The sequence below is a fragment of the Podarcis raffonei genome, chromosome 11, assembly GCF_027172205.1.
Source record: "Podarcis raffonei isolate rPodRaf1 chromosome 11, rPodRaf1.pri, whole genome shotgun sequence".
Lineage (NCBI taxonomy): Eukaryota > Metazoa > Chordata > Lepidosauria > Squamata > Lacertidae > Podarcis > Podarcis raffonei.
In genome coordinates, this window is record NC_070612.1 from 61,835,319 (window position 1) to 61,863,304 (window position 27,986).

The window sequence follows — 27,986 nt, forward strand, 5'->3', positions numbered from 1 at the left end:
AGCATGGAAGGAAGGACGGAAAGAAGGAAGGAAAGAAGGAAAAAAGGACGGATGGACGGAAGGACAGAAAGAAGGAAGGAAAGAAGGAAGCAAGCAAGGAAGGAAGGAAGTCGCCCCTCCCCAAAAAATTGAGTGATCCCCAAAGTGGACAAAAGGAAGAGAAGCAGATTATGTACATGGACAGGATGGTCAGTCAGTCAGCCCCCCAAATCGAGCAAGCCCCAACGTGGACAACCGGAAGCGGAGCACTGTACACGGACAGGATTCTCCCAGTTGCGTGCAGCTGCCTCCTCGGGAAAGCGGGCAAGCCAGGCTTTCCTGGGAGGGTGTCCTTTGAAGGGGCGCAAGGAAACGGGAAGTGGGCACTGAAGGCACACCAGAGCTCAGTCTCTGTCCGTCTGTGGCATGTGGGCGGGGCCACTTCCTCAGCGCCAGTCCCCAAAGGAGGTCCGTGGGAGAAGAAGATAAATAGCTGGTCCATTCCGAGGCCCCTGGGGGAGTCTGAGAGGGGGTGGGCAGGAAAGAAGTGACGGGGTGTGGTGGGGCCCCCAAGTCTTCCCTCAGGCATCTCGGCTGCCCCTTCCCAAGCTGGCGACCCTCACACCACAGTGCTGACCGAGGGGTCCGAGAGGTTGAGCTGCCCAGCGAGGTCGGTGGGGTGGTACTGCTGCGGGGGAGACAAAAGACAAGAAACAGGAGGGCCAGTGGTCACGCAGAGGTGGGCCAGAGCACAGCTGAGACACACGCCACCCCTGCAGGCCGCCGCCGCCCCAGCAGGAAACTGCTCAGGGAAGATTCTGTGCCTCCGAACCGGGATGCTTTCAAGGCTGCGAGCGCCAAGCAGGGAATCTCCGGAGATCCGCTCTCTTCCCACAAAAAAAGTCAGGGTGCCACAATGTGGGCAGAGCCAAATGTACGGCCACCCTTCCCATTTTAGGGACCCTGACATACTGCCACCCTACTAATTTTGGAACCCTGACCTGTATCGTCATGTCTCGCCCCCCGTTTCCATTTGGCTCCGCTCCTTCCCGGTTGGAGCGCATGATCCCTCAAGGATCTTCCCCGGGGGGCAGCCACGTGGGGCAGGGGCCCCCTCCCCCACGCAGCGCAGCCCCTTCCCCCAGAAGGCAGCACCCGCTAGCTCAGCCATTTCAGGCCAATCCCCTTTGGAACCACCCGGCAGCTTCAACCCCTTGACCATTTCGGGTCAATCCCCTTGGAAATCTGCCGACGACTCTCCCTTCGTGGTCGCCAAGAAACTCCCTCCGGGAAAAACCTCAGCGACTCAGCTTGCAAAGGAGCCACGTTTTCCAAGATGGCCACCCAACTCTCCCGCCCGGCCCTTTTCTGGGATGTCCCGGAAGGGGACGACCGGTCGTTCCCCCCACCAGCACCACCACCCGTCCCACAAGATCAAACAGGACTTTGGATACAGGACAAAAATGCATCAACATTCACAACAAGATCCCACCCTTTGCGGAGGAACTCCTGAAGCCGGGAATTCTCTACAGGGCTTTATCTGCAGCTCACGGACTCTGGGTGTGGCGGCCTCGCGGGGGTGTCTGTAGGGAGCAGGCGCATCAAAGGGATGGTCTATTACATCAAAAGCCGGCTTCGAACCTGGGGACACTGCCGAAACCACCACCCCGGGAAAGCGGGACTCCGCCCGGCCAACCTGGCCAACCCAGAGCTGTGTTACTCTTCCTCCTCGTCCTCCCTCCACCCTCCATGCTGGAATGCCTAGAAGGGAAAGCCACCCGAGGAAGCAGACCCTCTAAGCACCCCTCTCTCTCCCGGGATAGAAGAATCCAGCCCGGTTTCCGCCGGGATCCCGGAAGGTTCCGCTGTTCCTGGGATGTCCCTATTTTCATCGGAGAAATGTTGAAAGGGGTGGAATAGGACGTCCCTATTTTCATGAGAGAAATGTTGGAGGGGATGGACTAGGACCTCCCTATTTCCATCAGAGAAATGTTGGAGGCTATGCAAATGCCCACCGCCGAGGGAGAGACATTTTTTTATAAATCCCTGCGGTTACGAACGGGAGGAATAAACGGAGAGTCATGCAGGGGGAGTTTGTGAAGGCGGGAAGCCATCTTTTCTGGCTGAGACCTTTCCCCTTCTGGAATGCCACCCTCCCAATATCTTGTGACAGATGTCCTTTTGATGGGGAGAGAAAGAGAGGGAAAAAATCAGAATTTCAAGATGGCTGAGAAGTTGGCTTTCGCCCCAGGTGGACCTTTCAATATCTGGACCTTTGGAAAGACGCCAAAGGGGGGGGATGAGGTCGAACCCGATGGCCCGCCAACTCAGAAACATGCGTAATAGAGGGTCTTCAAAACGGGCCAAAGGTTTGGAGAGGGAGAGGGAACTTTCCTGCCCACATGGCGACTGTTCCAGAAAGGATGATATGCAATGGGGAAAATATCTGGGAATTAAATCAAATTTGGTGGAATGATTTGGACAGGTTGCTTTGCTGCAATCGGCTCCCTGGAAACAGCCAGAATCCTGCAAATGTGGATCAGAATCCTGATTTAATAATTATGACAGATTGCTTTGGTGCAATCTGCTCCTTGAAAATAGCTGGAATTCTGTAAATGTTGATTAGACATGGGAGGGAGGAATGAATGGATGGATATTCAGAGGAAGGAATAAAGGAATGGATATTCAGCGGAATGAGGGAATGGATGGGAGGGAGGAATAAATTCAGCAAAATGAGGTGGAGCCGGAATGCCACAGAGTGGTGGCTTGGGACATCCAATAAGGAAGAACCTGCCATGGGAAATGGACAAAAAATTGGGAAATGGATTAAAAATAAATAAAAAGGGATGAGAACGGATTGACATGCTGTTAAACTGATTTTTAATTCTGTTTCCTCCCTTTATGGTCTTGATTTATGGGCTACTATAGGCTACTATAGTGTGGTGTAGTGGTTAAGAGCGGTAGTCTCGTAATCTAGGGAACTGGGTTCGCGTCTCCGCTCCTCCACATGCAGCTGCTGGGTGACCTTGGGCTAGTCACAGTTCCTTGAAGTCTCTCAGCCCCACTTACCTCACAGAGTGTTCGTTGTGGGGGAGGAAGGGAAAGGAGAATGTTAGCCACTTTGAGACTCCTTAAAGGGAGTGAAAGGCGGGATATCAAATCCAAACTCTTCTTCTTCTACTACTACGGGATGCGGGTCGCGCTGTGGGTTAAACGACGGGGTGAGCTCCCGTTGCTCGGTCCCTGCTCCTGCCAACCTAGCAGTTTGAAAGCACCTCAAAGTGCAAGTAGATAAATAGGTACTGCTCCAGTGGGAAGGTAAACAGCATTTCCATGTGCTGCTCTGGTTCGCCAGAAGCGGCTTAGTCATGCTGGCCACATGACCCGGAAGCTGTATGCCGGCTCCCTCGGCCAATAAAGCGAGATGAGCGCCGCAACCCCAGAGTCAGTCACGACTGGACGTAATGGTCAGGGGTCCCTTTACCTTTTTATAAGCTACTACTACTACTGCTAATAGTAATTAATAATAAAATAAAATAAAATAATAGTAATAATAATAATCGTTCTGATGTTTCCTCTCTTTATGGGCTTGATTTATGGGCTACTACTAAAATGAGGCTGCATTTTAAGCTGTATTTTAAGGTGTATTTTAATCAACTGTTCTTGGGTTTTTCCTATTATGTTCTATTGTAATTTATATTTGGTGTTAGCTGCCCTGAGCCTGGCCCTGGACGGGGAGGGCGGGGTATAAATAAATTATTATTATTACTATTATTATTACTATTATTATTATTATTATTATTATTATTATTAAATTTATTATTATTATGTTTTATTAGAATTGTTTTTACTGGTTTTGTTATGTGTGTCTTTTTAAATATATTTTTTTCAATTATTTTTTCCCCTGTTTTACAATCTTGAATACTCATTTAAACATCCTTGAAATTCAAGGGTGTTTTAATGTGTTTTTTGGGGGGGGGCTGTGATGGTGATCTTGGCACTGATATGGGAGGATTTGATGAGGAAATTCGGAGGAGAAGCGGTGAGGAATATTCAGGGCTGGTCCCCAAGGAAATGACAGGGATCTTAGCATTGATACAGGAGAATTTTCAGAGGAAATCCTGATTGGAAACGGTGAGGAATATTTGGGGCTGATCCGAGAGAGGGACCGCGATCTTCACATTGATACAGGAGGATGTTCAGAGGAAATTGTAGCCCAACGCCTTTTGGAATAAGTTTGAGAAATCATGGGAGAGGTTTTGTGAAATATATTAATTACCATTAATAATAATAATAATAATAATAATAAGTATTATTATTATTTGTTATTTTATTTCTGCTGCATCAAATCAACACAACTGCCTACCTGGTGATAATAATGATAATGATGATTATTATATTATATTTATTATATTATATTATATTATATTATATTATATTATATTATATTATATTATATTATATTATATTATTATCATCACCACCCCACCACCACAATTATTGCTGCCAAAGAGCCATAACATAAATTAATAATAATAATACCCCACTCATCTGCCTGCACATAGGAAAACAGCAGAAAGTCTGCAGATTGTGGAAGTTCAGGTTGTCCTGCCTTGGCCTCATTCCCAGCCTATCAACAGATTGGGATGAGGGATCCTAACAGATATCCCAGGGTCCCTATTTTGCAGGGACAGCTCAAGATCTGAAGAAGCCATGGCAGTTTCCGTTTGATCCGGGGTTGATCCCGCTTTTCCTAAGGACATTCCTATTTTCATGGGAGAAATGTTGGCAGGTATGGAATAGGACGTCCATATTTTCATGGGGGAAATGTCAGAGGGGATGGTAGGAAGTCTGTATTTTCATGGGAGAAATGTTGGCAGGTATGGAATAGAATGTCCGTATTTTCATGGGAGAAACGTTGGCAGATATGGAATAGGACGTCCATATTTTCATGGGAGAAACGCTGGCAAATATGGAATAGGACGTCCATATTTTCATGGGGGAAATGTCAGAGGGGATTGTAAGAAGTCTGTATTTTCATGGGAGAAATGTTGGGAGGTACCAAATAGGACATCCATATTTTCATGGGAGAAATGTCGGCAGGTATGGAACAGGACAGGGGTTGGCAATTTTTTCTAGCAGCCGGCCGGTCTAGTGTACCACAGACCTTGTGGTGTGCTGGATAAGTGGAACCGGGGGGTGGAGCTGGAAGAAGAGGCAAGGGGGGGGTCAAATTGTCCTCCTCTCCACCCCCCAGCCCCAGCTTCCCAGGGGCTGCTGCCACTGCCACCGCCGCTTCTCGTGAGTAGGCAGAGTGAGCTTGTTCGCTCGCTCTCTGGCCCATAGAATAAGGTGACCAGATTTCCCCCCATGAATCCGGGGATGCTTTTCAATCTCCATGGATTTTGTATGATTTGTAAATCTGGGGACGGTCCCTGGGAAACGGGGACGCCTGGGAACCTTACCCTAGGGGCACCAGGGCGGCAGGTGGCAGCGGCGGAAGAGGCCGAGCGGCGGCGGGAGGAAGAGGCGTAGTGAAGCCAGAACCCAGGATTATTGGCAACAACGATGGGACAAAGAGGCCGAGAGGTGGCGGCTCGACCAATCCCACACTGCGCCCGGATCCTAGCACAGGGTGGGGCCGTTCATGCCGATCAAATGCCGCCGGAGCAAACCGGGTGCGGTGTTGGAGCGGCCAAGCCGCCACCGCTCTTGGTCCCATCAGTGTTGCCGAGAATTACGGATCCGGCTTCCCGGATTGAGGACCCAGGTGGGCCTGATCCATAGCTGTCAATGGTTCCCTTTTTAAAAGGGAAATTCCCTTATTCCAAATAGGATTACTCGCAAGAAAAAGGAAAAGTTGACAGCTATGGCCAGATCTGGCCCGGGGGGACTTGGGTTGCCGGTTCTGTCGGGTCAATGTCAGAGAGGATGGCCAGATGCCCCTGTTTCCACGGGAGAAATGTTGGCGCGGGCTAAGCAATGGAGCTTGGCCGTCCGCCCGACAATGGAGGGCCCCTCCCCCGCCTCGTCGTTTCCAAGGAAGCCACGGACAGAAAGCACAGGTAAAGAAGGTGACGAGAGACACGGCGCCAGGCAAGGCCATGATCCTTGCCTGAATCCCACAGAAAGTGCAGAGGCGGGAGACGGCTGGAGACGGCTGGAGACGGGGACAAGGGGAAGACGGCACGGCGGACCGCTTTCCGGGCTTGGACCAGGACGGGAAGGACTAGAAATCAAAAGGGGGGAAAGAAAATTCTGGGTTTTTCGGGGGGTCGGAACAGAAAGGAAAACAAACCACGTACGGGGAGAAGAGGGAGCCCTCGATCTTTGGGACAGACGGTGGAGACGGACTGACAGAGGACGAAACGGGGCCATGGCAGCTGTGAGATGGGGCGGTTGATGGGATGGCAGGAGAAAGAGAGAGAGAAAGAAGGAGGGCACAACCGGTTGTCTTCTTCTTACCGTGTCTCTGCAGGACCTACGGCTCTTGAAGCTGTTGGCCAGCGTGGATGTGATGGACCTAAAAGTGGTTTTCATTCTAGGGCCTGGTTCTGCTCTAGCACTTGGTCTATCCTAAAACGAACATGTACATAAGCGGTTAGATCTCCAGATGGCCGCCACCGGCCGCCACGTCTACACTGTGCCTCACTTTCACGGGCTGCCTTGCTCGCCTGGTGTGCTCCTCCTGCCCTACAGGGCGGCCGGGATCCGGAGGGCCCCTCCGAGCGCTGACCTTCCGAGCAGCCATCTTCGGCTGGGTCGGTCCTGGGAGCCGACCCAGACTCTGAGTGGATCCACTGTCCTTTTCACGGACATACCTGAATTACACGGGACGGGGTGGGAGAAGATACCCTTCTTGGAATGGAATCAGAAGTCCCTCTTTTCATGGAAGGGGGAGGAACCAGACATTCCTCTCCCCCAACTCCCGGAGAAATGTCAGAGAGGATGTACAGTTGCTCTCAAACCATCCCATCCCTGGGGCAAACGGGGCAGGTTCCCGCCGAGAGGGCGATTTTGGAGGTCTTGGACGGGGTGGTTCGGGTTGGAAACACTCCAAGCATTGGTGGGAGGGGGTGGTAGGAAGACCCTGTTTTCCGAAGAGGAACGTCATGGTAGGACGTCCATAATTTGGTGGTGAGACTGTCAGAGAGGATGGTAGGACGTCCATAATTTCGTGGGAGGAACGTCAGAAAGGGTTGTAGGACGTCCATAATTTCATGGGAGGAACGTCAGAGGGGATGGTAGAACATCCATAATATCATGGGAAGAACGTCAGAGAGGATGGTAGGACGTCCATAATTTCATGGGAAGAACGTCAGAAGGTATGGTAGGACGTCCATAATTGTGTGGAACATCAGAAAGGTTGCTAGGATGTCCATAATTTCATGGGAGGAACATCAAAGGAGATGGTAGGACGTACATAATTTCATTGGAAGATCGTCAGAGGGCAAGGTAGGATATCCATAATTTCATTGGAAGAACGTCAGAAGGGGTGGTAGGACGTCCATAATTTCATGGGAAGAACCTCAGCGGGGATGGTAGGATGTCCATAATTTCATGGGAAGAACATCAGAAAGGGTTGTAGGATGTCCATAATTTCATGGGAAGAACGTCAGAAAGGGTGCTAGGACGTCCATAATTTCATGGTAGGACGTTCATAATTTCATGGGCAAACATCAGAAAGGGTGGAAGTACGTGCAACGGAAACTATACATGAGGACCCTTTATGTGGGCTGACCCTTTTCTGGAACGGGTTGGGGGGTGGGGCAGGGGGGGCTACGAGCATCGTTGGGTTCCTGCAGCATTTCTGAGGGCCTCCTCTCAGGATCTTGGAGAGGAGGGGCCCCCACCCTATTGAGGGCCGGGGATGGTCCCTGCCGGTCGCTGGCACCCCCTTCCTTCCATCTTCTAGAGGGGGGGAGAGACTTTTTCCACCTACCCCTAAATAAATAGGATCGTGGCCTTTGGTCAAGGCAGGTCCTACGGCCGGGAGATAGAGAGAAGACTGCATCAGAAGAAAAGGGAGGTCATTGTATGTTAATGGGGTGGAATGGGGGGGGTAAAAAATCAGAATTAAAAAAGAAAGGAAAACCAATATTGGGGGGGGGGGATTGAAAAGGGTATATAGGTCTCCCGAAACCGGCCGCCGGAAGCTGGGGGCTGCTTTCCGGAGGGATCCTGGGCAGGAATCCAAGAGGGGAGTTAAATGGGGAGGAAAGAGCTGAGGGTTGGGGGGGCGGAGCAGGAACGTAAGCCATCAAGGAGGGGGGGGGAGGCCAGGGAATCAAGGGTAGCGGTTGGGTGGGAGGCAACCAGACCTGGTTTTGGGGGGCATTTTGGGAGTGGAACCCCATTTCTTACCCCACTCCTTTGGGCTATGGTGGAATTTGGGGGTTTTTAGGGGAGGGGTCCCCGATCTGAAGCCTCTGTATCCTCCCCTTGGGGAACCCCATTTCTGACCACTCCCCCTATGGATTTAGGGATTTTTTGGGGGGAGAGACCAGGTCTGGCTCCTCCACATCTGGGTTGGGGGGGCCAACTGGAAATGAATCCATTTCCTGCTTCTGTTCCCGATGTTCCTCTTCCCCGCCCCCACTCCCCTGTGCATGCATAGGAAAAAAGCAATTAATAGGATGGAATGGATGAAGATCTATATCTAAATATATATAGATAGGGAGATACCCCCCCCAATATATATATATATATATATATATATATATATATATATATATATATACACACACATATATTGATCTAGAGGTATCAGTGTGTGGCTTGCCACAGTGTTGCGCCATGGCGGAAGGGTGACCAAAACCAAATAATAATAATAATAATAACAACAATTTATTAATTCTACCCTGCCCATGATTTCAAATAATAATTTGAAAAGAAACATCCGTGTGTGTGTGTGTATATATATGCATTATATATGGTTATATATATATATTATATTTATATATATTATATACACATATATAAATTATATATATACTATATATATATTATATATATTATATATAGGCATATATAAATTATTTCTATATTATATACATATTCATATATATATATATACACACACATACCGTATATAATTATATATATAATATGTATATGTGTATTTATATGTATATGTATGTATGCATGTGTGTATGTGTGTGTATACATTTTTTGATTTTTTTAAAATTGATTTTTATTTTAATTGTTTTTTTAAAATTGGTATTTATTGAACAAAGAAATCTTCCCGCTCGCCTACCTTCTAGCATTGTACTAGTGGCCGGAGGGTTCCTCCTGCGGAAAAGTCTTACATTGTCAAACGGATCTCTGGAGCGTCGGCTTTCCTCGTCGGCCGTGGTGTGGGGTGGGTGGGGTGGGCATGCTCGGCCGATGGTCCCCACCCAAAAAATCCTGGACCCCCCATATCTCGGACAGCCCCCCAAACCCCGGACCGGACCTGCCGTCAACTCAAGGAAGTGTTTCTCCTCTGTAGAAAGTTGGCATGTGAAAAATGGCAGTAACAATTGCGCTCAGGATGCCCTACAAAATTCGAGCCTGCAGGACGCAGGGATGGACAGACCCCAATTGGCAGGACGCCCCTATTCCCATTGCAGGGGATCGAATAGGATGCCCCTATTTCCATTGGGGCATTTGCCCCCCTATTTAGGATGGTAGGGGGCCCCTCAAAGGCCTTCCCAGGGTGAGTGTGGCCCCCAGGGGTCATCCAAACCAACCCTCCGCCCTTCTGGAAGGAGTGACTCTTATGGGGTTCCCCCACCCCATAAGTGGGGGCCACGGAGAAGGCGTCCCCCTAATACTACTCCCCTTCGGCACCGTAGTGACTGTTGGGGTGAAGGAATGGGAAATGGAAAAGGACCTCCAAATTAAAAAACGGAAATTAAAAAATGGAAGTCCCACATGTGTTGGTGTTTTTTCCGGCGGTTTTGTGGGTTACCTGCCCCCCGCCAAAGGTCTCTTCTCCTCCCAAAAATGGCCTCTTCCTACCTGTAGGTTCTTCCTCCAGACGTTGACGGCGGCAAAGGCCAACTGCATCTGCTTCCGTCGGGCGTCCTTGTGCCTCTTGTAGGCAATTTCGATGAAGATCAGGAAGATTCCGGCCACGATCCCACCGGCCACCAGCATGAAGACGCCTGGGAGGGGTCGAAACGCGGGAGGGAGAAGGGTCAGAGAGCCGGGTTTGAAGGAAGCGCACACACACACACCGCCACCACAGTCGAGGGTTGTCCAGGAAGCAGAGTGAGAATCGTAATCATGGCGGCAATCATTGTGATAGTAATAACGATGGGGATCCGGAATAAGAATAGGAATCACAAATGACAATCGTAAGAAGAAGGATAGCGATAGGGATACTTACAAATGGTGGTGGTAGCAGTAGTAGTTAGAAATGGCAATAGTAACAATAACAGTAATAATAATAATAATAATAATAATAATAATAATAATAATAATGTGAATCTAAGTTTGGCAGTCTTCATCATCATCATCATGATCACCACCACCACTATCATCTCAATAGTCTTACAGTGGTACCTCGGGTTACATACGCTTCAATTTACATACGCTTCAGGTTACAGACTCTGCTAAGCCAGAAATACTACCTCGGGTTAAGAACTTTGCTACAGGATGAAAACAGAAATTGTGCTCCAGCAGTGCGGCAGCAGCAGGAGGCCCCATTAGCTAAAGGGGTGCTTCAAGTTAAGAAGAGTTTCAGGTTAAGAACGGACCTCCGGAATGAATTAAGTACTTAACCCGAGGTACCACTGTATTCTTAAGAGCCTGGCTAAGCACCCATCACCATCATCCATCACCACCACCATCTCAATATTCTGATTCTTAAGAGCCGGGCTACATATGGGCCTAAACATTTTGTGAATCTAAGTTTGGCGCTCATCATCATCATGATCACCATCACCATCACCATGATCACCATCACCATAACCATCATCTCAATACTCTTATTCTTAACAACCGGGCTAAGCACTGGACATTTTGTGCCTTGCCTTGGGTTGGACTGTGTCCCTCGTGCCCCTTCTTCTCCGATCCCTGAGGGAAGGGAGCTCCGGAGGGGATGGGGAGGTCTAGGAACCCACCTGCCATGTTCTCAAAGGTGAGGGTGGCTGGGGCGTTGCTCCTTGAGTCGCACTCCTGGTACCTCACCCACGTCTTGTCCAGCTCTTCCATGAAGCCATTTTCGTGGAGGCTGTGGGACGGGAGGAGAGAGCTGAAGTGGGGGGTACCGCCATCTTGAATAAAATATGGATCTGGGGGGTGGGGCGGGAGGCCAGGTGAAGCCCCGCCCCATGACTCTCAAATCTCTTACGGGGACCCAAGGGAGTCCTGGGAAAGCCCACTTCCTGTTCCCTGGACCACTTCCTGTCCTCCAGGAGACCAACTTGGACCAAGAAGGCTCCTCGGCCATCTCTGACAGACCCAGAGGAGGTCAGGCCCAACCGGACTCCCTCTTTCTGGGTTCAATCCCGGAACATCCTGATGTTTTGGGGGCGAGGAACATTGGAAGGGCTGGTGGGGTTCTGGTTTGATCCTGGAACACCCCAATTTTGGGGGGAGGAACTTTGGAGTGGCTGGCAGCTTTCCGGTTCGAACCCCGGATATTCTATTTTCCTGATTTCCCCCGGAGGGGATGCCTGGACCTTTCTCCCGTGAAAAGAGGTCCTCTCGTGTTTCTCCTCCAGAGTGGGAAAGGGAAGTTCCGGGATTGATCCAGGATGCTCAGAGGGTCCTGCGTTCTCCAACCCCACCCCCTTCCCTGGATCATTCCCGCGGGCGGGGGAGAGGGTACGGACTTGAGAATGGCCAGCGAGACATTCTGCTTCCAGGGACTGTCCTTCCTCATTCCGATTCCAAATCCAGACCGGAAGAAGAGTTCTCCAGTGGTCACCAGGTCGCACTTCTGGGAGGCTTCGAACTCCAGGACGGCCGAGTCCCAGATGAAGGCGTGGAGTTTGCTGGGTGGAGACACAAGTGGGAACAGTAACCAGGCAAAGGGGGTCGACTTCAGCGCTCCCGGCAAATTCCAGAAGCCTTCCCTCCCCCTCTTCCGATGGAGGATTTTCGCAGGATGAAGCGGTCCCGAAAGGAAAGGATCAGAAATCCCGGCAAATTCGTTCCTGAGAAATTCCCGTCAAACCTTTTCTGAGAAATTCCTGCCAAAGCATTTCTGAGAAATCCCGCCAAACCTTTCCTTAGGAATCCCTGACAAACCATTTCTTAAAAATCCTACCAAACCACTCCTTAGAAATTCCTGCAAAACAATTTATTAGAAATCTCCGCAAAACATTTTGTTTAGAAATCCCAGGAAAATTTCTTAGAAACCCAGCAAACATTTTTGAGATATCCCAGACAAACAATTTCTTAGAAATCCCAGCCAAACAATTTATTAGAAATCCCAGCCAAATCCCCACAAAAAATCTTCGCCTTTGCGTTGGCTTCAAATCAGTGGGTTGTTAATTGCTCAAAATACGTGGAAAATAAAAATAAAAATGGAATCCCATAATCCAACGCCTCTTTCCCCATTGGTCCCCCATGTCCTCCCAGCCCACCCGCCCGGAAAAGTCAAAGGAGTCCAACTCACTTGTCCCGGACGGCCTGGATGGCTTCGGCGGCGCTTTCGTAGTTATGCTTCTCCATGTGGCGGTACATGGTGCTGAGCTCCACCTGCCGGCGGAAGTAGATGTCCACCGAGCTCTGCTTGACCGTGGCGTAGATGAATTTGTCAGACGGGTTGCGCAGCTGGGAGAGGGGAAGGTAGGACATCCGTATTTTGGTGGGGGAAACATCAGAAGGGGTGGTAGGACGTCCACATTTTCATGGGGAAAATGTCAGAAGGGGTGGTAGGACGTCCATAATTTCGTGGGAGAAATGCTAGAGGCGATGGTAGGACGTCCCTATTCTCATGGGATAAATGTTAGAGAAGATGGTAGGACATCCATATTCTCATAGGAGACATGTCAGAGGCTTGGTGTTCTCCTTCCATGCTTACCCTGGGATCATTGATGCCCGTGATCCGTTCCTCGGGTCTGTCCAACACCAGGAAGGCCGCCAGGTTGGCAGTGTAAGAGGCCACGATGATCATGGCGAATCCAGCCCACACCATCCCCAGGATCCGTGCGGAGAAGCTCCGGGGAGCGCCTGGAAGAGATAGGGCAGCTCGGGATGGTCCTCACACATCTGAAGGACCGAAACCCTGGGGAGATAGACCTCACCAAAGCTCTCTAGTGCCGCCCCTCGAGAAGAACATCTAATGAGGGAAGAACCCAGAGGGGAAGAAGTTGAGTTGGACATCCCTATTCTCATGGGAGAAATGACGGAGGTCGGAGAAGATGGTAGGACGTCCATATTTTCATCAATGTCAAACAAGATGGTAGGACCTCCATATCAATGTCAAAGGGGATGGTAGGACCTCCATATTTTCATCCATGTCAAAGGGGATGGTAGGACCTCCCTATTTTCATCCATGTCAAAGGGGATGGTGGGACCTCCCTATTTTCATGGGAGAAATATCAGAGAAGATGAGATGGTGTCGGTGGCACCAGCCTTTGCTTTGCAGCCTCTTACGGACGGACCCATCCAGATCATTCCCACTGGAGAGACTCACCTTCTCCGATGCCAGAGTTGAGCAAGACTCCCCAGGAGAACCACATGGCAGATGACAGGGTCAGGGCATCCTCTTCCTCTTCCTCACTGTTGACTTTGAAGCGGCCGAAGGGGCTGCAAGAGAGCAAGTGGGGCCAGCGGTCAGCCGTCCATCAAGTAGCAGGTCTTAGAAGATGCCCCGTGGAAAGAAGCTTCTGGACCTCACGGGTGCGAGGAACTCCAGAAGTCCAGGGTGGGCAGAGGGCGGAACTTCGAGGACTCCTCGGTTTCCCTCATGTCGTTCGCAGGTGGAATAAGTGATGCAAAGTCAGTGGACAGAGGTCCCTTTGCATCATTGATGGGTACGTAATTTGGTGACGTCTTGAGGAACAGCCCATCCAGTTCTTGTCCCTGCCCCCATTCATGGGTGGGAGGAAGCAGAGCTGGATAACTTTTCCTTGCTCCTCTGGGAGGAGGAGGAAGAGACCAGGAAGACCAAGGGGTAGAGGAAAGAGGCGTAGAGGGGGGAGGAGGAGGCCAGGAAGACCATGAGCTAGAGGGAGGAGGGAGGAGGAGGAGACCAGGAAGGCCAAGGGGGGGAGGAAAGAGGAGAAGGAGAAGGAAGGAAGGAGGAGAAGGAGACCAGGAAGACCAAGGGGTAGAGGAAAGAGGCGTAGAGGGGGGAGGAGGAGGCCAGGAAGACCATGAGCTAGAGGGAGGAGGGAGGAGGGAGGAGGAGGAGACCAGGAAGGCCAAATGGGGGGAGGAAAGAGGAGAAGGAGAAGGAAGGAAGGAGGAGAAGGAGACCAGGAAGACCAAGGGGTAGAGGAAGGGTTAGAGGGATGAGGAGGAGGGGGATGGGGAAGAGGAAGAGGAAGAAAAGAGAAGGGAGGAGGAGGAGGGGAGGGGGAGTAGAGGGAGGAGGAGAAGGAAGCAGAAAGGAGGAGGGAGGAGGAGGAGGAGACCAGGAAGACCAAGAGGTAGAGGGAGGAGGAGGAGGTGGAGGTGGTGGAGAAGACCAGGAAGACCAAGGGGTGGCAGCAGTTACCTGAAACGGTCCAGGAGATAAAGCATCACAGCCACCACGTGGACCGATAGGCCCACCAGGAGCCACAGGGTGCTCTGGAACGGCTGCATGAACGAGTCCAAGGTGCTGCGGGGGATTTCCTGCAACGGAGAACCGGAAGTGGGCGTCAGCAGCCGGGGGAAGACCCCAGCAGGGGTTGCTTAGGGTTCCTCACAAAGGTTGAGGAGATCGCAGCAAGAGAACGGTTCTCTTCTTCTCCCCTGGCCTTTCAAGGATGGACCTTGATGTCATATATGGGTGGCTTTTAATGGATGTTGATTATATTATGTTATATTATATTATATTCACAAGAAATTCCATCGGGACTTTGCAAAGGGAAGGAGATGGACAACGGGAACGGCTTGACCAAAGCAGAGCGTGGCCACCTCTGTGGACCAAGCCCTCTGGAGGGCACAGTGATGCCTAGTGGTCGTTGGCCATGTCTACCCACCTTCTTCACCAGGATGGTGAGTCCCTGGTACTTAAAGGGCTTGGAGAACTCGATGTACTGGGCCCGCTCATTGTTGATGGTCAAAGGAGCCACGATCATGTCCGCCTGACCGCTCAAGAGCTCCCCCATCATGCCGTTCCACTCCTTCTTGTTGCTGTTGTTCACCTGTGGTGAGACAGAGCCAGGGTGAGAAGGGCAAGGAGGTCCGTATTTCCATGGGATGAGCGTCGGTGATGATGGCAATTTCGTGGAATGAATGTGGGAGATGATGATAGAACATCCGTAATTTCATGGGATGAATGTGGGAGGTGATGGTAGAACGTCCATAATTTCATGGGATGAATGTGGGAGATGATGGTAGGACATCCGTATTTTCATGGGATGAATGTCAAAGGGGATGGTAGGAAGTCCATAATTTCATGGGAAGAACATCAGAAAGGAAATTTCATGGGAAGAACCTCAGAGGGGATGGTAGGACGTCCATATTTTCATGGAACAAATGTCAAAGGGGATAGCAGGAAGAAGCTATGGGAAGCAAGTTCACGAATGGACAACCCTCCAGGCCTCTCCTGAAGGTTCCTCAGGTCACCCCAGTGTGGGCGGAAAGCCAATGGGGACGGCCAACCGTTCCAGGAACAACTTCCCACAGATCCCCTTTCTCAACGGGACGGCGTCTGTCCGTCCCCGGCCAAGGGGCTGGACCCTCGGAGGTCTTCCGAGAAGTTGGAGTTTGGCCCGTCCGGCCTTCCCGAGGCCTGCTCACCCTCTCCTGTGTGCCAAACTTCCCGTCGCCCACCAGGTGGACCTCGTAAGTGAAGTTCATGGTCTTGGCCAGCTTGATCAGGAGGTCGACGCAGAAGCCATAGCAGCAGAGCATCACGCTGGGGCGGCCTGGTGGGGCAGGAGAAAGGGGGACCATTGAGGCCCGTTCCAGAAGGTCCCCAACGGAGAGGACATTCTCAATGGCTCCACCTCCCCATTGTTCCTGACCACCGGTCCTGCTAGCTAAGGATCATGGGAGGTGTAGGCCAACCACATCTGGAGGAGCCTGGTCTAGACTAAGAGGATCTCATCTCCATCATGCAGTTCAGACCCTCCCAAGAAGAAGAGATGCCCGGCGCCCAATGGAGACGCTTGGCGGGGGAGCTTCTGACCCGACACCCCAGCTGTGGGTTCGAGACATACCCGGCATGGTCTCGTTGGGCCCCGTACAGAGGACCTGCTGCACCAAGCCACCGGTGCTGTTGGTGAGGGCTTTGCACTTGCCATCGGCCAGGGTCTCCTTGACGTAGACGAACGGCTCCTGGTGAATGGTGACAATCTGAAAGAGATTGAAAGAGAGCCATCTCCTTCAACTGTTTCTGCTAAGGCTAAGCTTCTAGGCCCTCAACCATCTTGAGATGTTTGAAGGTGGTTCCCATATCTCCTTGGTCTCCTCTTCTCCATCTCCTCCTAAGTTCCTCATCGTTCCTCCTAAGGCTCAGCTTCTAGACCCTCAAACATCTTGAGATGTTTGAAGATGGCCCTAACATCTCCACTCAGCCTGTTCTTTTCTGAGCTAAAGAGAGCCATCTCCTTCAACCTTTCCTCTAAGCCTCAGCTACTAGACCCTGAAACATCTTGAGATGTTTGAAGGTGGCTCCCATATCTCCTCTTCTCCATCTCCTTCAACCTTTCCTCCTAAGGCTGGGCTTCTAGACCCTCAATCATCTTGAGATCTTCGAAAGTGGCCCTAACATCTCCTCTCAGCCTCCTCTTTTCTGGGCTAAAAAGAGCCATCTCCTTTGACCGTTCCTTCTAAGCCTCGGCTTCCAGACCCTCAATCATCTTGAGATGTTTGAAGGTGGCTCTCATATCTCTTGCTCTCCTCTTCCCCAGCTCCTTCAACTGTTCCTCACCAGGCTGACATTAGTGAGGGAGGGAGGTGGAGCAGAGATGATACCTTGAGCTTGGTAGACATCTCGTAGCCCTGGGGCGTCTCGGTTTCTCCTCCCGGCCAGATGATCTTGCGGTCGTTGGGCAGGAACTGAGGAGGTGAGGAGAGAAAGGTTGGGACCAGACCTTCTCTACCAGCCTTCCCTGATAAATGACCATAGAGTCAGAATGGGACCCTCGAAGTTCAGCCAGTCCGACCCCCAGGCCAGGCAGGGCCCTCCCATCCAGGGATACTTACGTGGCTGCCGTTGTAGATGCCGACCTGCACCAACTTGTTGTTCTGCAGGTTCATGATGCTGTAGTTGGCGTACTTGCGGTCCCCATCCTCGTTGAACTCCACCCGGCCCGTCACACCCTCGGCGTACTTCGTCTGCATCAGTACCCTGGGGAGAAGGCGGGTTGATCGGGATGCGGAGGGATGGAAATGTCTCCAATGAAATTACAGACGTCCTACCATCCCCTCTGACATTTCTCCCATGAAATTACGGATGTTCTACCATCCCCTCTGATGTTTATACCACAAAATTACGGATGTCCTACCACCCCTTCTGATGTTTCTCCCACAAAATTATGGACGCCCTACCACCCCTTTTGACATTTATGCCACCAAATTATGGACATCATACCATCATCTCCAACATTCATCCCATGAAAATATAGACATCGTACCATCCCCTCTGTCGTTTATACCACAAAATTACGGATGTCCTACAATAATCTCTGACGTTTCTCCCATGAAATTACAGACGCCCCACCACCCCCTCCATAAAGAACCCAGGTCCGAGGTGCCCAGGACGCTCTTACCTTTTGAAAAGTGGCCCGGTCTTCCAGATGTTGGTGTTCCCCACGCACCCCCTGGGTGGGTCGGTGATGTTCTCCTTCTCAAACAAGTCGTGGACTGCCTGGGCCACTATGGCCACCGCGTCCCGGATGTGAGCTGACTCGTTCTTGCCGTTCATGAGTTGTAGACCGATGAGACCTGGGACGGGGGTGGGGTGGGGGGCGGAGACAGACGACTGGGTTGGCCGGGACCCCAGGCCAACCCACTGCAGGGCGGAGACCTCCAAATGGATTTAGAGAAGGGAAGGAGAGCACCGCTGGGTGATCAACCATGGGGCATCTGGACCATGGGGAGGGGTCCCAGGTTACCTTCTGGCGCATTGCGTAGGGCATTGCCGGAGATCTCCCGTTCCCCCACCAGCCAGACGTAGCCGGGACCTGTCATGTTTTCTTTGGCTGCGGCCGTGTAGACGGTGGTGGCGTCATCCTCACTGGAGAAAGAGAAGAAGGCTGTTGGGATGGTAGGATGTTCGTATTTTGGTGGGAGAAACGGCGGAGGGGATGGAATAGGAGGTCCCTATTTCTTTGGGAGAAATATCAGAGGGGATGGTAGGACGTCAGCATTTTAATGGGATAAATGTCAGAGTGGGTGGTAGGACTTCCATAATTTCATGGGAGAAACGTCGGAGGGGATGCTAGGACGTCCCTATTTTCGTGGGATAAATGTCAGAGTGGGTGATGGGCATCCATAATTCCATGGTAGAAACAGCAGAGAGGATGGTAGAAGTCCATATATTCATGGGATGTATTCTGGAAGGGATGGAATAGGACACCCCTATTTTCATGGGGAAATCGTCGGAGGGGATGCCACGACGTCCCTACTTTCGTGGGATGAATTCTGGCAGGGATGAAATATGATGTCCCTGTTTTCATGGGATAAATGTCAGAGGCGATGGTGGAAGTCCATATTTTCATGGGAGAAACATCGGAGGGGCTAGTAGGACATCCCTATTTTCATGGGATGAATTCTGGAAGGGATGGAATAGGAGGTCCGTATTTTCATGGGAGAAACGTCGGAGGGGATGGTAGAACGTACATAATTTCGTGGGAGAAAGGTCGGAGGGGGTGGTAGGACATCCCTATTTCCATGGGATAAATTCTGGAAGGGATGGAATTGAAAGTCCCTATTTTCATGGGACAAACCTCAGAGGGAAAGGTAGGACGTCCATAATTTCGTGGGAGAAACATCGGAGGAGTTTGAACGGGGGGGAAATGGGGGTCGCCTCCACTCACCTGACCCCAACCCCGCCCCACCGGCCGGCCCTCACCTGGCAGACAAGATGATCACCCTGGCCTCCAGTTCCTTGGCTTCCAGGAGGAGAGACGTCACATTCTTGGTGCCCGGCTCAAACTGAAGGACCTTCTCGGCCTGCAAGGTTGGCGCGAGCAAATGGGGTCACAGTCGGCTGGGCCCTGATCCCCCATGCCAGAGCCATGCTTTCCTCAGAAAGATACCTCCTTCTCTCTTTCCAAGGTCTACCTGGAAAGGACTCAGTTGTTCCTCATTTCTTTTCCTCGGTTTTTTTTTCTCCTCCCCCATTCTTTTTTTTCTTCTTTTCTCCTGGTGGGGTTCATTTCCTCCCCACCCCCCTTAAAAAAATAAAAATCTAATATTTTATTTTATTTCTATTTTTAAAAAAGAATCATTTTTCTTTGTTGTTGCACTGGGCATGCAAACAGAAGTCGCTCCAGCCCCAAAAGAAGGTCGTGCATTGGTACAGGAAAGAGGAAAAAAAGGCATATATAGAGATACACAGCGGCCGCCAAAGTGATTCCACCCACCGTGGCAAATTGATTTCTTGCTATTTGTTTGTTTTGCAAAATTTTCAAAAAAATGTTTTGCATAATTTGCAAAAAATAATAAAAAAAAAATATTGCAAAATTTGCAATTAATTTTTCCAAAATTTGCAAACCTTTATTTTTTTGTAAATTCTGCAGAAACCCCGCTGTATCGTGAATTGCCGAGCTGCCTTTTTCACTCCGCTGTCACCGTCTTTGCGACGGTGAGGGAGCCCCTCGGGCGGCCACTGCACATATCCATATATTGGTTGGCTGGCTGGTTTCGCAATGTAGTTGACTGCTCAAACGCCTGTTGCTTTTCCAAAAGACCAAAAAAAAAAAATTAAAAAAACAACAACAGGAAAAGGGGAGGAAGGGGGAGGGGAAAAACACGCAAGGGGTCCGCCTTGCAAGGGAATCAAAGTGAGCATCTCGCATTTCCTGTTGGGACAGGAAGGGGCAGAGCAGGAAGAGGAGAGCAGGAAGGGGGAATCAGATGGTCCAGGAAGAAACAAGGGGGGGGGAATAAACTTGCTAATTCGCTCTGGCTCCACATGCATGGTCTTCCGAAGAAAGACGTCCAGGATAGGATTGCTCCTCAAACTCAAGCTCAAACCAAGCATATCTCAACGGAAAAGAACGTGCGACCCAAAAAAAAACCCCCAATGGAGTCTGCTTGCTGGCTCCAGAGATATTTTTATTTTTATTCCCTTAAAAAAATAATATATATGTATATATTTCTCTAAAATTCATTCTGATTTTTTGTGGGGTGCCCTTGGGCCTAGGTGGCCTGATTGATGAATTTTATGAATTTTTTATTGTAATTTTTTTGCTCGTTAGGTTGGTGGGCGGCGTGCATTTCCATGCAAATATACCTTGGGTCCTCGCTTGTTGTCAAAGGATAGCGGTTCGAGGCTGTCAAAGCTCCTTTTTTTACTCTGATGGATAATGTGCACAGAGAAAATATGCAGACACAGAAGAAGATTATAAACAGTTGAAAGAAGAAAGACGGGCACTCAAAGCAAATCCCATATCCAACTCCTCCTGATCCGGGGTGGGGGGGCCGTAAGAGAGGAGCAGGGAAAACCCCCTACAAGCTTTCCTATTCAGTTTCCTGCAAAGTTTCCTACAAACTTTCCTACAAACTTTTCAACAAGGTTTTCTATTAAGTTTCCAACAAGGTTTCCTGCAAAGTTTCCTACAAGGTTTCCTATTCAGTTTCCTGCACAGTTTCCTAGAAGGTTTCCTATTAAGTTTCCTATTAAGTTTCCTGCAAAGTTTCCTATTAAGTTTCCTACAAACTTTCCAACAAGGTTTCCTATTAAGTTTCCTATTAAGTTTCCTACTAAGTTTCCTATAAGGTTTCCTACTAAGTTTCCTTCAAAGTTTCCTGTTAAATTTTCTGCAAATTTTCCTACAAAGTTTCCTATTAAGTTACCTACAAGTTTTCCTGCAATATTTCCTACAAGGTTTCCTATTACGTTTCCTACAAGGTTTCCTATTCAATTTCCTGCACAGTTTCCTAGAAGGTTTCCTATTAAGTTTCCTACAAACTTTCCAACAAGGTTTCCTATTAAGTTTCCTACTAAGTTTCCTATAAGGTTTCCTATTAAGTTTCCTACTAAGTTTCCTACAAGGTTTCCTATTAAGTTTCCTATTAAGTTTCCTACAAGGTTTCCTACTAAGTTTCCTATTAAGTTTCCTACAAAGTTTCCTATTAAGTTTCCTACAAGGTTTCCTACTAAGTTTCCTACAAGGTTTCCTACTAAGTTTCCTACAAGGTTTCCTACTAAGTTTCCTACAAGGTTTCCTATTAAGTTTCCTACAAGGTTTCCTACTAGGTTTCCTACAAGGTTTCCTATTAAGTTTCCTATTAAGTTTCCTACAAGGTTTCCTATTAAGTTTCCTATTAAGTTTCCTACAAGGTTTCCTACTAAGTTTCCTACAAGGTTTCCTATTAAGTTTCCTATTAAGTTTCCTACAAGGTTTCCTATTAAGTTTCCTACAAGGTTTCCTATTAAGTTTCCTATTAAGTTTCCTACAAGGTTTCCTACTAAGTTTCCTACAAGGTTTCCTATTAAGTTTCCTACTAAGTTTCCTACAAGGTTTCCTATTAAGTTTCCTACTAAGTTTCCTACAAGGTTTCCTATTAAGTTTCCTACTAAGTTTCCTACAAGGTTTCCTACAAGGTTTCCTATTAAGTTTCCTATTAAGTTTCCTACTAAGTTTCCTACAAGGTTTCCTATTAAGTTTCCTGCAAAGTTTCCTATTAAGTTTCCTGCAAAGTTTCCTATTAAGTTTCCTACAAAGTTTCCTACAAGGGTTCCTATTAAGTTTCCTTGAAAGTTTCCTGTTGAATTTCCTGCATTTTTTCCTACAAAGTTTCCTATTAAGTTTCCTTCAAGGTTTCCTATTAAATTTCCTGCAAACCTTCCCGCAAGGTTTCCTATAAAGTTACTAAAAAGTTTCCTAGAAGGATTCCTCTTGGGGTTACTAGAGGGGCTTCTTAAAAAGTTTCTGATGGGGGTTCCTGACCAGGTTTCCTATGGGGTTTTCCTATTAAATTTCCTACAAAATTTCCTAAGACGTTTCCTACAAGATCTCCTATGGGGGTTTCCCAGGAAGTTTCCTTGGAGCTTCATGCAAGTTCTTCCTCTCCTTTAAATCGGTGTAGGTACATTGCGAGTTTCTGAGGGCAACTGGACATTTTCATGGGAGAAATGTTGGAGGGGATGGTGGGTTGCCCCCTTCCCAAATGTTGGTAGACCTCTGAATGCTGGCCGCTTGGAGTGAAAAGCGGGGGCAAGGCCGCCACCCTCAGCTCCTTCCTCCCTGCAGGATTCTCGGTGGCCACTGAGAAGAGGACCATGGTCCGGATGTCCTGCCTTTGGTCTGATCTAGGAAGGCTACCCATATATGTTGGCTTGGCTGACGTGGAGCCACCGCTCACACCACGCGCCAAGGAGGCTCAGGTTCAAAGCCCCGCTCTGCCATTCCGCCGTAGAAATGTCGGAGAGGATGGAGCCACGCGAGCCCCCAACCCAGGAGAGAAGGAACTGGACCTTCAGAAGAAGCTCGGATTGGGGGAAGTTGTGGACGATTGGACCTTTTATGGTGTTCTTCTAGATGTTGGAGCGTCTGGGGCAACCCAGTCTGATGGGTGGGGGTATAGATGACAAAATTATGACCATTATGACTGATCAGATTGTTGCATTGACCATGAGCTTCTTTGGAAAAGAGGAAGGAAGCAGGTAAAGGGAGCTGCCTATCCCTGCCTCACAAGTCTCTCTTGGGGCTCCTTCCCAACTCTATGATTCCATCTTGAGGTTCCTGCCTTGGTTGAACCAGACAACCATTCCATGATTCTATGTTGAGTTGCCTGCATTGTTTGGACCAGACAACCCTTCCAGGTCTCTTCCAACTCTATGATTCTATGTTGAGATTCCTGCCTTGCTTGGACAAGACAACCCTTCCAGGTCTTTTCCAACTCTATGATTCTATGTTGAGATTCCTGCCTTGGTTGGATCACACAACCCTTTCAGCTCCTTCCCAAGTCCATGATCCAAGCCTACTCTCCTAGACACTCTCTTCCAATAAGGAAATGGGTTTTTGGCCCAGCTCCAGGTTACGTCTCCCCCCTCGTCTCCCCGTTTTTGCTTCTTTCGGATTTCATTTTTTTTTAATGTAGTTGGAGATTTCGGTTTTTTCAACCATGGCAAAGCAAGTGAAATGAATAAAGAGTAACAAACTTTGGTCAGGGACTTAGATGGCCAGCGCCTAAGAGCACAATGTGGGTCATGTTTAACAATGGGAAGAAGAGAGAGAAGGTGTATTTACAGATGTCAATCTACACACGGACGACAAAGCGCGAGACTTTCGAGAAGAGCGTGGGTGGCGGGAAGCTACTGACCTTGGACTCTTTCTCCTCCAGGAGGGTCTCCAGCTTCTTCTGAGTCGCCCGGCCCTCGTGGTCATCGCTGACGATGAGGATGATGTGGTTCCATTTGTAGAAGCGCATCATCTCAAACCAGACATTGGACTGGTGAGAGTAAGGAGGGACCGTGCGGAGGAACGAAAGATGGATACTCTGGGGAGAGAAGGAGCCAGAGGGAGCGTCACTGCGGACCAAGCGGGGGCGTCTGGATTGAAGCGCCGTCCCTCCTATGGGGTGGAAAGAGCCTCTTGAGGTCTTCCATCTTGAGACCCCACCTGCTTCTCCAGAGAGGTCCATCCTCTGCTCATCTCCTGCTGTCTCCATGGGAAGGTGACTTGAAGATGAGATTGAGGAACATCCCTCCCCTGGGGTGGAAGAACATCTCTAATACCAGCTCCATCTAAGACCTGGCCATCTGCTTGGTCTACTGCCCTGCTTTCTCCATGGGGCTACCTTGGAAGGGGACCTGGGAACCATTGTTGAAAACAGCCCTCCTGCGCAGTGGAAGGGCCTCTTTAGGAAGCCAATGGGAAAGATCTCCAGATGGACGGATGGACATTGACTACTGAGAAGAATGAATGGCTGTATCAAGGCCTTCTCCCGCCAGATGTCCAGGAGAACGGCAGGTCCCGACCAGCAGGAGCTGTGGGCTTACCTTGTCCGAGTAGATGGACATGCGCGTAGTCAAGCCAATGACCGGGATCCGGTAGAAGCCAGCAGTGTATGACACTGGCGTCGGCGTGAGGTGGTCGTTGGGAGCTGGCGGGTGACTCACCAAGATGGCGTAGACCTGTGGGAGAGATGTTTTCCCCATGGAATTACGGACATCCTAACATTCCCCTCTGACGTTTCTCCCATGAAATTATGGACATCCTACTATCCCTTCCGACATTTCTCCCATGAAATTATGGATGTCCTATCACCTTGCTGACAAAGATCCATATAGTTCAAGCTATGGTTTTCCCATTAGTGATGTATGGAAGTGAGAGCTGGACCATCAAGAAGGCTGATCGCCGAAGAATGGATGCTTTTGAATTCTGGTGCTGGAGGAGTCTCTTGAGAGTCCCATGGACTGCAAGAAGATCCAACAGACCTATTCTGAAGGAAATCAGCCCTGAGTGCTCACTGGAAGGACAGATCCTGATGCTGAGGCCTCAAGACTTTGGCCACCTCCTGAGAAGAGACGAGTTCCTGGAAAAGACCCTGATGTTGGGAAAGATGGAGGGCGCAAGGAGGAGGGTGCAAGGAGACAGAGGATGAGATGGTGGGACAGTGTTCTCAAAGTGATCAACATGAGTTTGATCAAACTGTGGGAAGCAGTGGAAGACAGGAGGGCCTGGCGTGCTCTGGTCCATGGGGTCACAAAGAATCGGAAATGACTAAACGACTCAACAATAACAACAAGAAGCCATTCCCCTCCGACGTTTCTCCCATTAAATTATGGACGTCCTCGAATGCCCAGGCTTTGACAGGCAGAGAGAGAAGTCAGCCGAGCCAGATTGCAAGATAATATGATTTCCTTAACCGCACATTAAAGGCCTAAATGCCATTTCCCCTCCAGGGACCATTTATGATGAAATGGTCTGGCGAGAAGGAGACGAAGAGCAATCGATGGAAGGAGCCAACCCTATGGAAGCAACTGAGATGGCGTTTCTATGGAAACTTCCTCCCTTTGCTGGCTTCTCCTATAAATGGCATTTTCTGCTCCGTTTGGGGGAAGAAGGAAGTCTGTAAATGTCGATCAGGTCTGCAATTTGGGTGGCTTCAAAGGAGATCCCAAATGAGATGTAAATGGGGCCCAAATAGCACCATTTGATGACTTGGGGACCCGGTTTGTTCCTTGGGAAATGGGCTGTGTTGGGGTATTTTTAAGGTCCCAATATGTGGGTGTGTAAGAGGGAGAGAGGGAGGGAGGGGGGAGAGATGGAGAAAAAGAGAAAAGAGAGGGGAGAGCGAGGGAGGGAGGGAGAGAGAGGGGAGAGAGGTGGGGAGAGAAATAAAGAGGGAAAGAGAGGGAGATAAAGAGAGGGAGAGAAAGAAAAAGAAAGAGGGAGAGGAGAAGAAAAATTATAGAGAGAAAGAGGGGGAGAGAGGGAGGAAAAGGGGAGAGAAAGGGGAAAGGTAGGGAGAGAAATAAAGAGAGAGAGAAAGAAAGAAAAAGGGTAGGCAGAGACAGGGAGAGGAGGAGAAAAAGTAAAGAGAGAAAGAGAGGGGGAGCAAGGGGGAAGAGAAAATAAGGGAGAGAAAGAGAGAGGGGAGAAATAAAGAGAGAAAGAGAGAGGGAGGGAGGGATAGAAAAAGAGGGAGAGAGGTAAGGAGAGAAATAAAGAGGGAAAGGGGGGAGAGAAAGAAATAGAGAGAGGGAGGGAGGTGGCAGAGAAGGAGAAAAAATAAAGAGAGGGGGAGAGAAAGAAAGAAAGAAAGAAAGAAAGAAAGAAAGAAAGAAAGAAAGAAAGAGCGGGGTTGTCCCTGGGCTGGTTCATAGGGTCAAGGAGTTGTTGGCTGGCCCTTAGTAGGGTCAAGAAGTCCCTAGGCCAGTCCTTAGAGCTGAAGGTTCCCTAGGTTGGTTTCTAAAGCCAAGGGCTCCCTGGGCTGGCCCCCCAAGCCTGATCCATAGGGTCCCTGGGTGCTCAATAGTAGGGCCAAGGGGCCTCTGGTCGTCTCTTAGGGCTGAAGGTTCCCTAGGTTGGTTTCTAAAGCCAAGGGCTCCCTAGGTTGGTGCCCCAAGCCCACAGTCTGGACCATAGGGTCAAGAGGTCCTTGGCCAGTCCTGAGTAGAACCATGGGGTCCCTAGGCCAGTCCTTAGGGCGGTAGGGTCCCTATGTTGATCTCTGTGGCCTGAGGGTTCGTAGGTTCCTAGAGTGAGTGAGAGAGAGAGAGAGAGAGAGAGAGAGAGAGAGAGAGAAAGGAAGGAAGGAAGGAAGGAAGGAAGGAAGGAAGGAAGGAAGAGAGGGGGGTATCCCTGGGCTGGTGCCCCAAGCCAAAAGGCTGGTCCATAGGGTCAAGGGGTTGTTGGCTGGCCCTTAGAAGGGTCAAGAAGTCCCTAGACCGGTCCTTAGGGTGGTAGGCTCCCAAGGTCGGTCTCTGTGGTCCGCAGATCCCTAGGTTGGTGCCCAAACCCACACTCTGGTTCACAGGATCCCGGGGTTCCTGGGTGTTCCTTTCTAGGGCCAACCAGTCCATCAGGTCAAGGAGCCCCTAGGTTAATTCTTGAGGACTGGAAGGGGGTCCCTAGGGTGGTCTCTAGGGCCAAGAGTGCCCTATGCTGGTGCCCCAAGCCCACAGTCCACAGGATCCAGGGGTCCCTGGGTGGTCCTTTCTGGGGCCAACCAGTCCACCAGGTCAAGAGCTTGGCCCATCACGTTGAGGAGGAGTCCCTAGGGGGAGCCCCCCGACCGGTTCTTGGGCGGCGCGGTGCGGCTACCTGGCTGGAGATGAGGTCCTCGCAGACAGAGAGGGCCATCTGGATGGCATTGGGCTTGTGGGTGACGGAGGTGGCGTTGAGCTGGATCTTCCAGGTGCCATGGCGCTTGTTGGCCTGGTTGATGGCCTCGCGGAAGACCTGCTCGTGCCTCTTGGTGCTCAGCACTGCCCCGATGTTCACCACCTTGGGCTCGCAGCCCCCCCGCGCCACCGAGAAGCACAGCAGCACGGCCAGCAGCAGGAGGCGCATGGCGGTCACCCCACCGTCGCCCGGCGCAGCCCAAGGGCCCCCCAGGCGGCGGAGAACTGCCACGCAAGAGGGTCTATCCGTGGTCCTGAAGCGGCCCTGTGGAAGAAGCAGAGGCGGCTGCTGTCCCTGGTGCTGAATTGGCCCTTTGCAAAGGGCCGCTGTCCCTGGTGCTGAATTGCCACCGCTTGCAAAAAACGTCACAGTCCCTGGTGCTGAATCGCCTCCCTCCCTTGAAAAAAGACGCTGCCCCTGGTGACGAATTGGCCCTTTGCACAACGCCGCTGTCCTGTTGCTGAATTGGGGCCCTCCTGCAAAAACCGCCGCTGTTCCTGGTGTTGAATTGCCCCCCTGCAAAATCACCGCAGCTGTCCCTGGTGCTGAATTGCCAGCCCCGTTTGCAAGCAGCCGCCGGATCTCCCCGCAAAAAAACCCCAAAAAACGCAATGGCGCTGAAGCGCAATGGCGCTGTCCGCCGCGCCGAAATCCCCCTGCAAAGACAGGCGCGCGCCCGCGCGCGCGGCCGCGTGCAAGAAAGGAGGAAAAGGAGGCGGCCGGCCAATGCGGCGGCGTTTGGTGTCGCTGGGGGGGGGAGGGCATGGGGGAGAGGGTTAGATAAAAGCGGGGTGGGGGTGGGGGGCAGGAGAAATCGCGGGGGGAGCATAGGAAATCAAGAGATTGGCCGCCCCCCCAAATCTTTATAGGATGTGCCCCCAATTA

At 50.4% G+C, this 27,986-nt stretch overlaps 1 protein-coding gene across 8 annotated transcripts; it reads right to left on the reverse strand.

The window, feature by feature from the left end:
- Positions 1–29: 29 nt before the first annotated feature.
- LOC128423130 (glutamate receptor ionotropic, NMDA 1) lies at positions 30–27,775 on the reverse strand. Of its 8 annotated transcripts, XR_008332684.1 has the most exons (22): positions 27,021–27,387; positions 24,251–24,385; positions 23,572–23,748; positions 20,537–20,599; positions 19,151–19,251; positions 18,192–18,313; positions 17,847–18,021; positions 17,281–17,425; positions 17,050–17,133; positions 16,293–16,428; positions 15,871–15,998; positions 15,108–15,272; positions 14,639–14,757; positions 13,613–13,725; positions 12,998–13,146; positions 12,590–12,747; positions 11,802–11,963; positions 11,088–11,197; positions 9,982–10,127; positions 6,445–6,555; positions 1,472–1,562; positions 30–667 (listed from the first exon to the last, which is right to left on the reverse strand). XR_008332684.1 is itself a non-coding variant. In XM_053407914.1 (21 exons), exons 1-21 carry the CDS (start codon positions 27,267–27,269, stop codon positions 599–601), a joined length of 2,817 nt encoding a protein of 938 aa, XP_053263889.1. In that variant the 5' UTR covers positions 27,270–27,775; the 3' UTR covers positions 30–598. The 8 variants fall into 8 exon arrangements, 6 of the variants coding, with proteins under 6 accessions (XP_053263889.1, XP_053263890.1, XP_053263893.1 ...); XR_008332685.1 differs by lacking the exon at positions 6,445–6,555; XM_053407914.1 differs by lacking the exon at positions 1,472–1,562 and having other exon boundaries at positions 27,021–27,775.
- Positions 27,776–27,986: the final 211 nt, after the last annotated feature.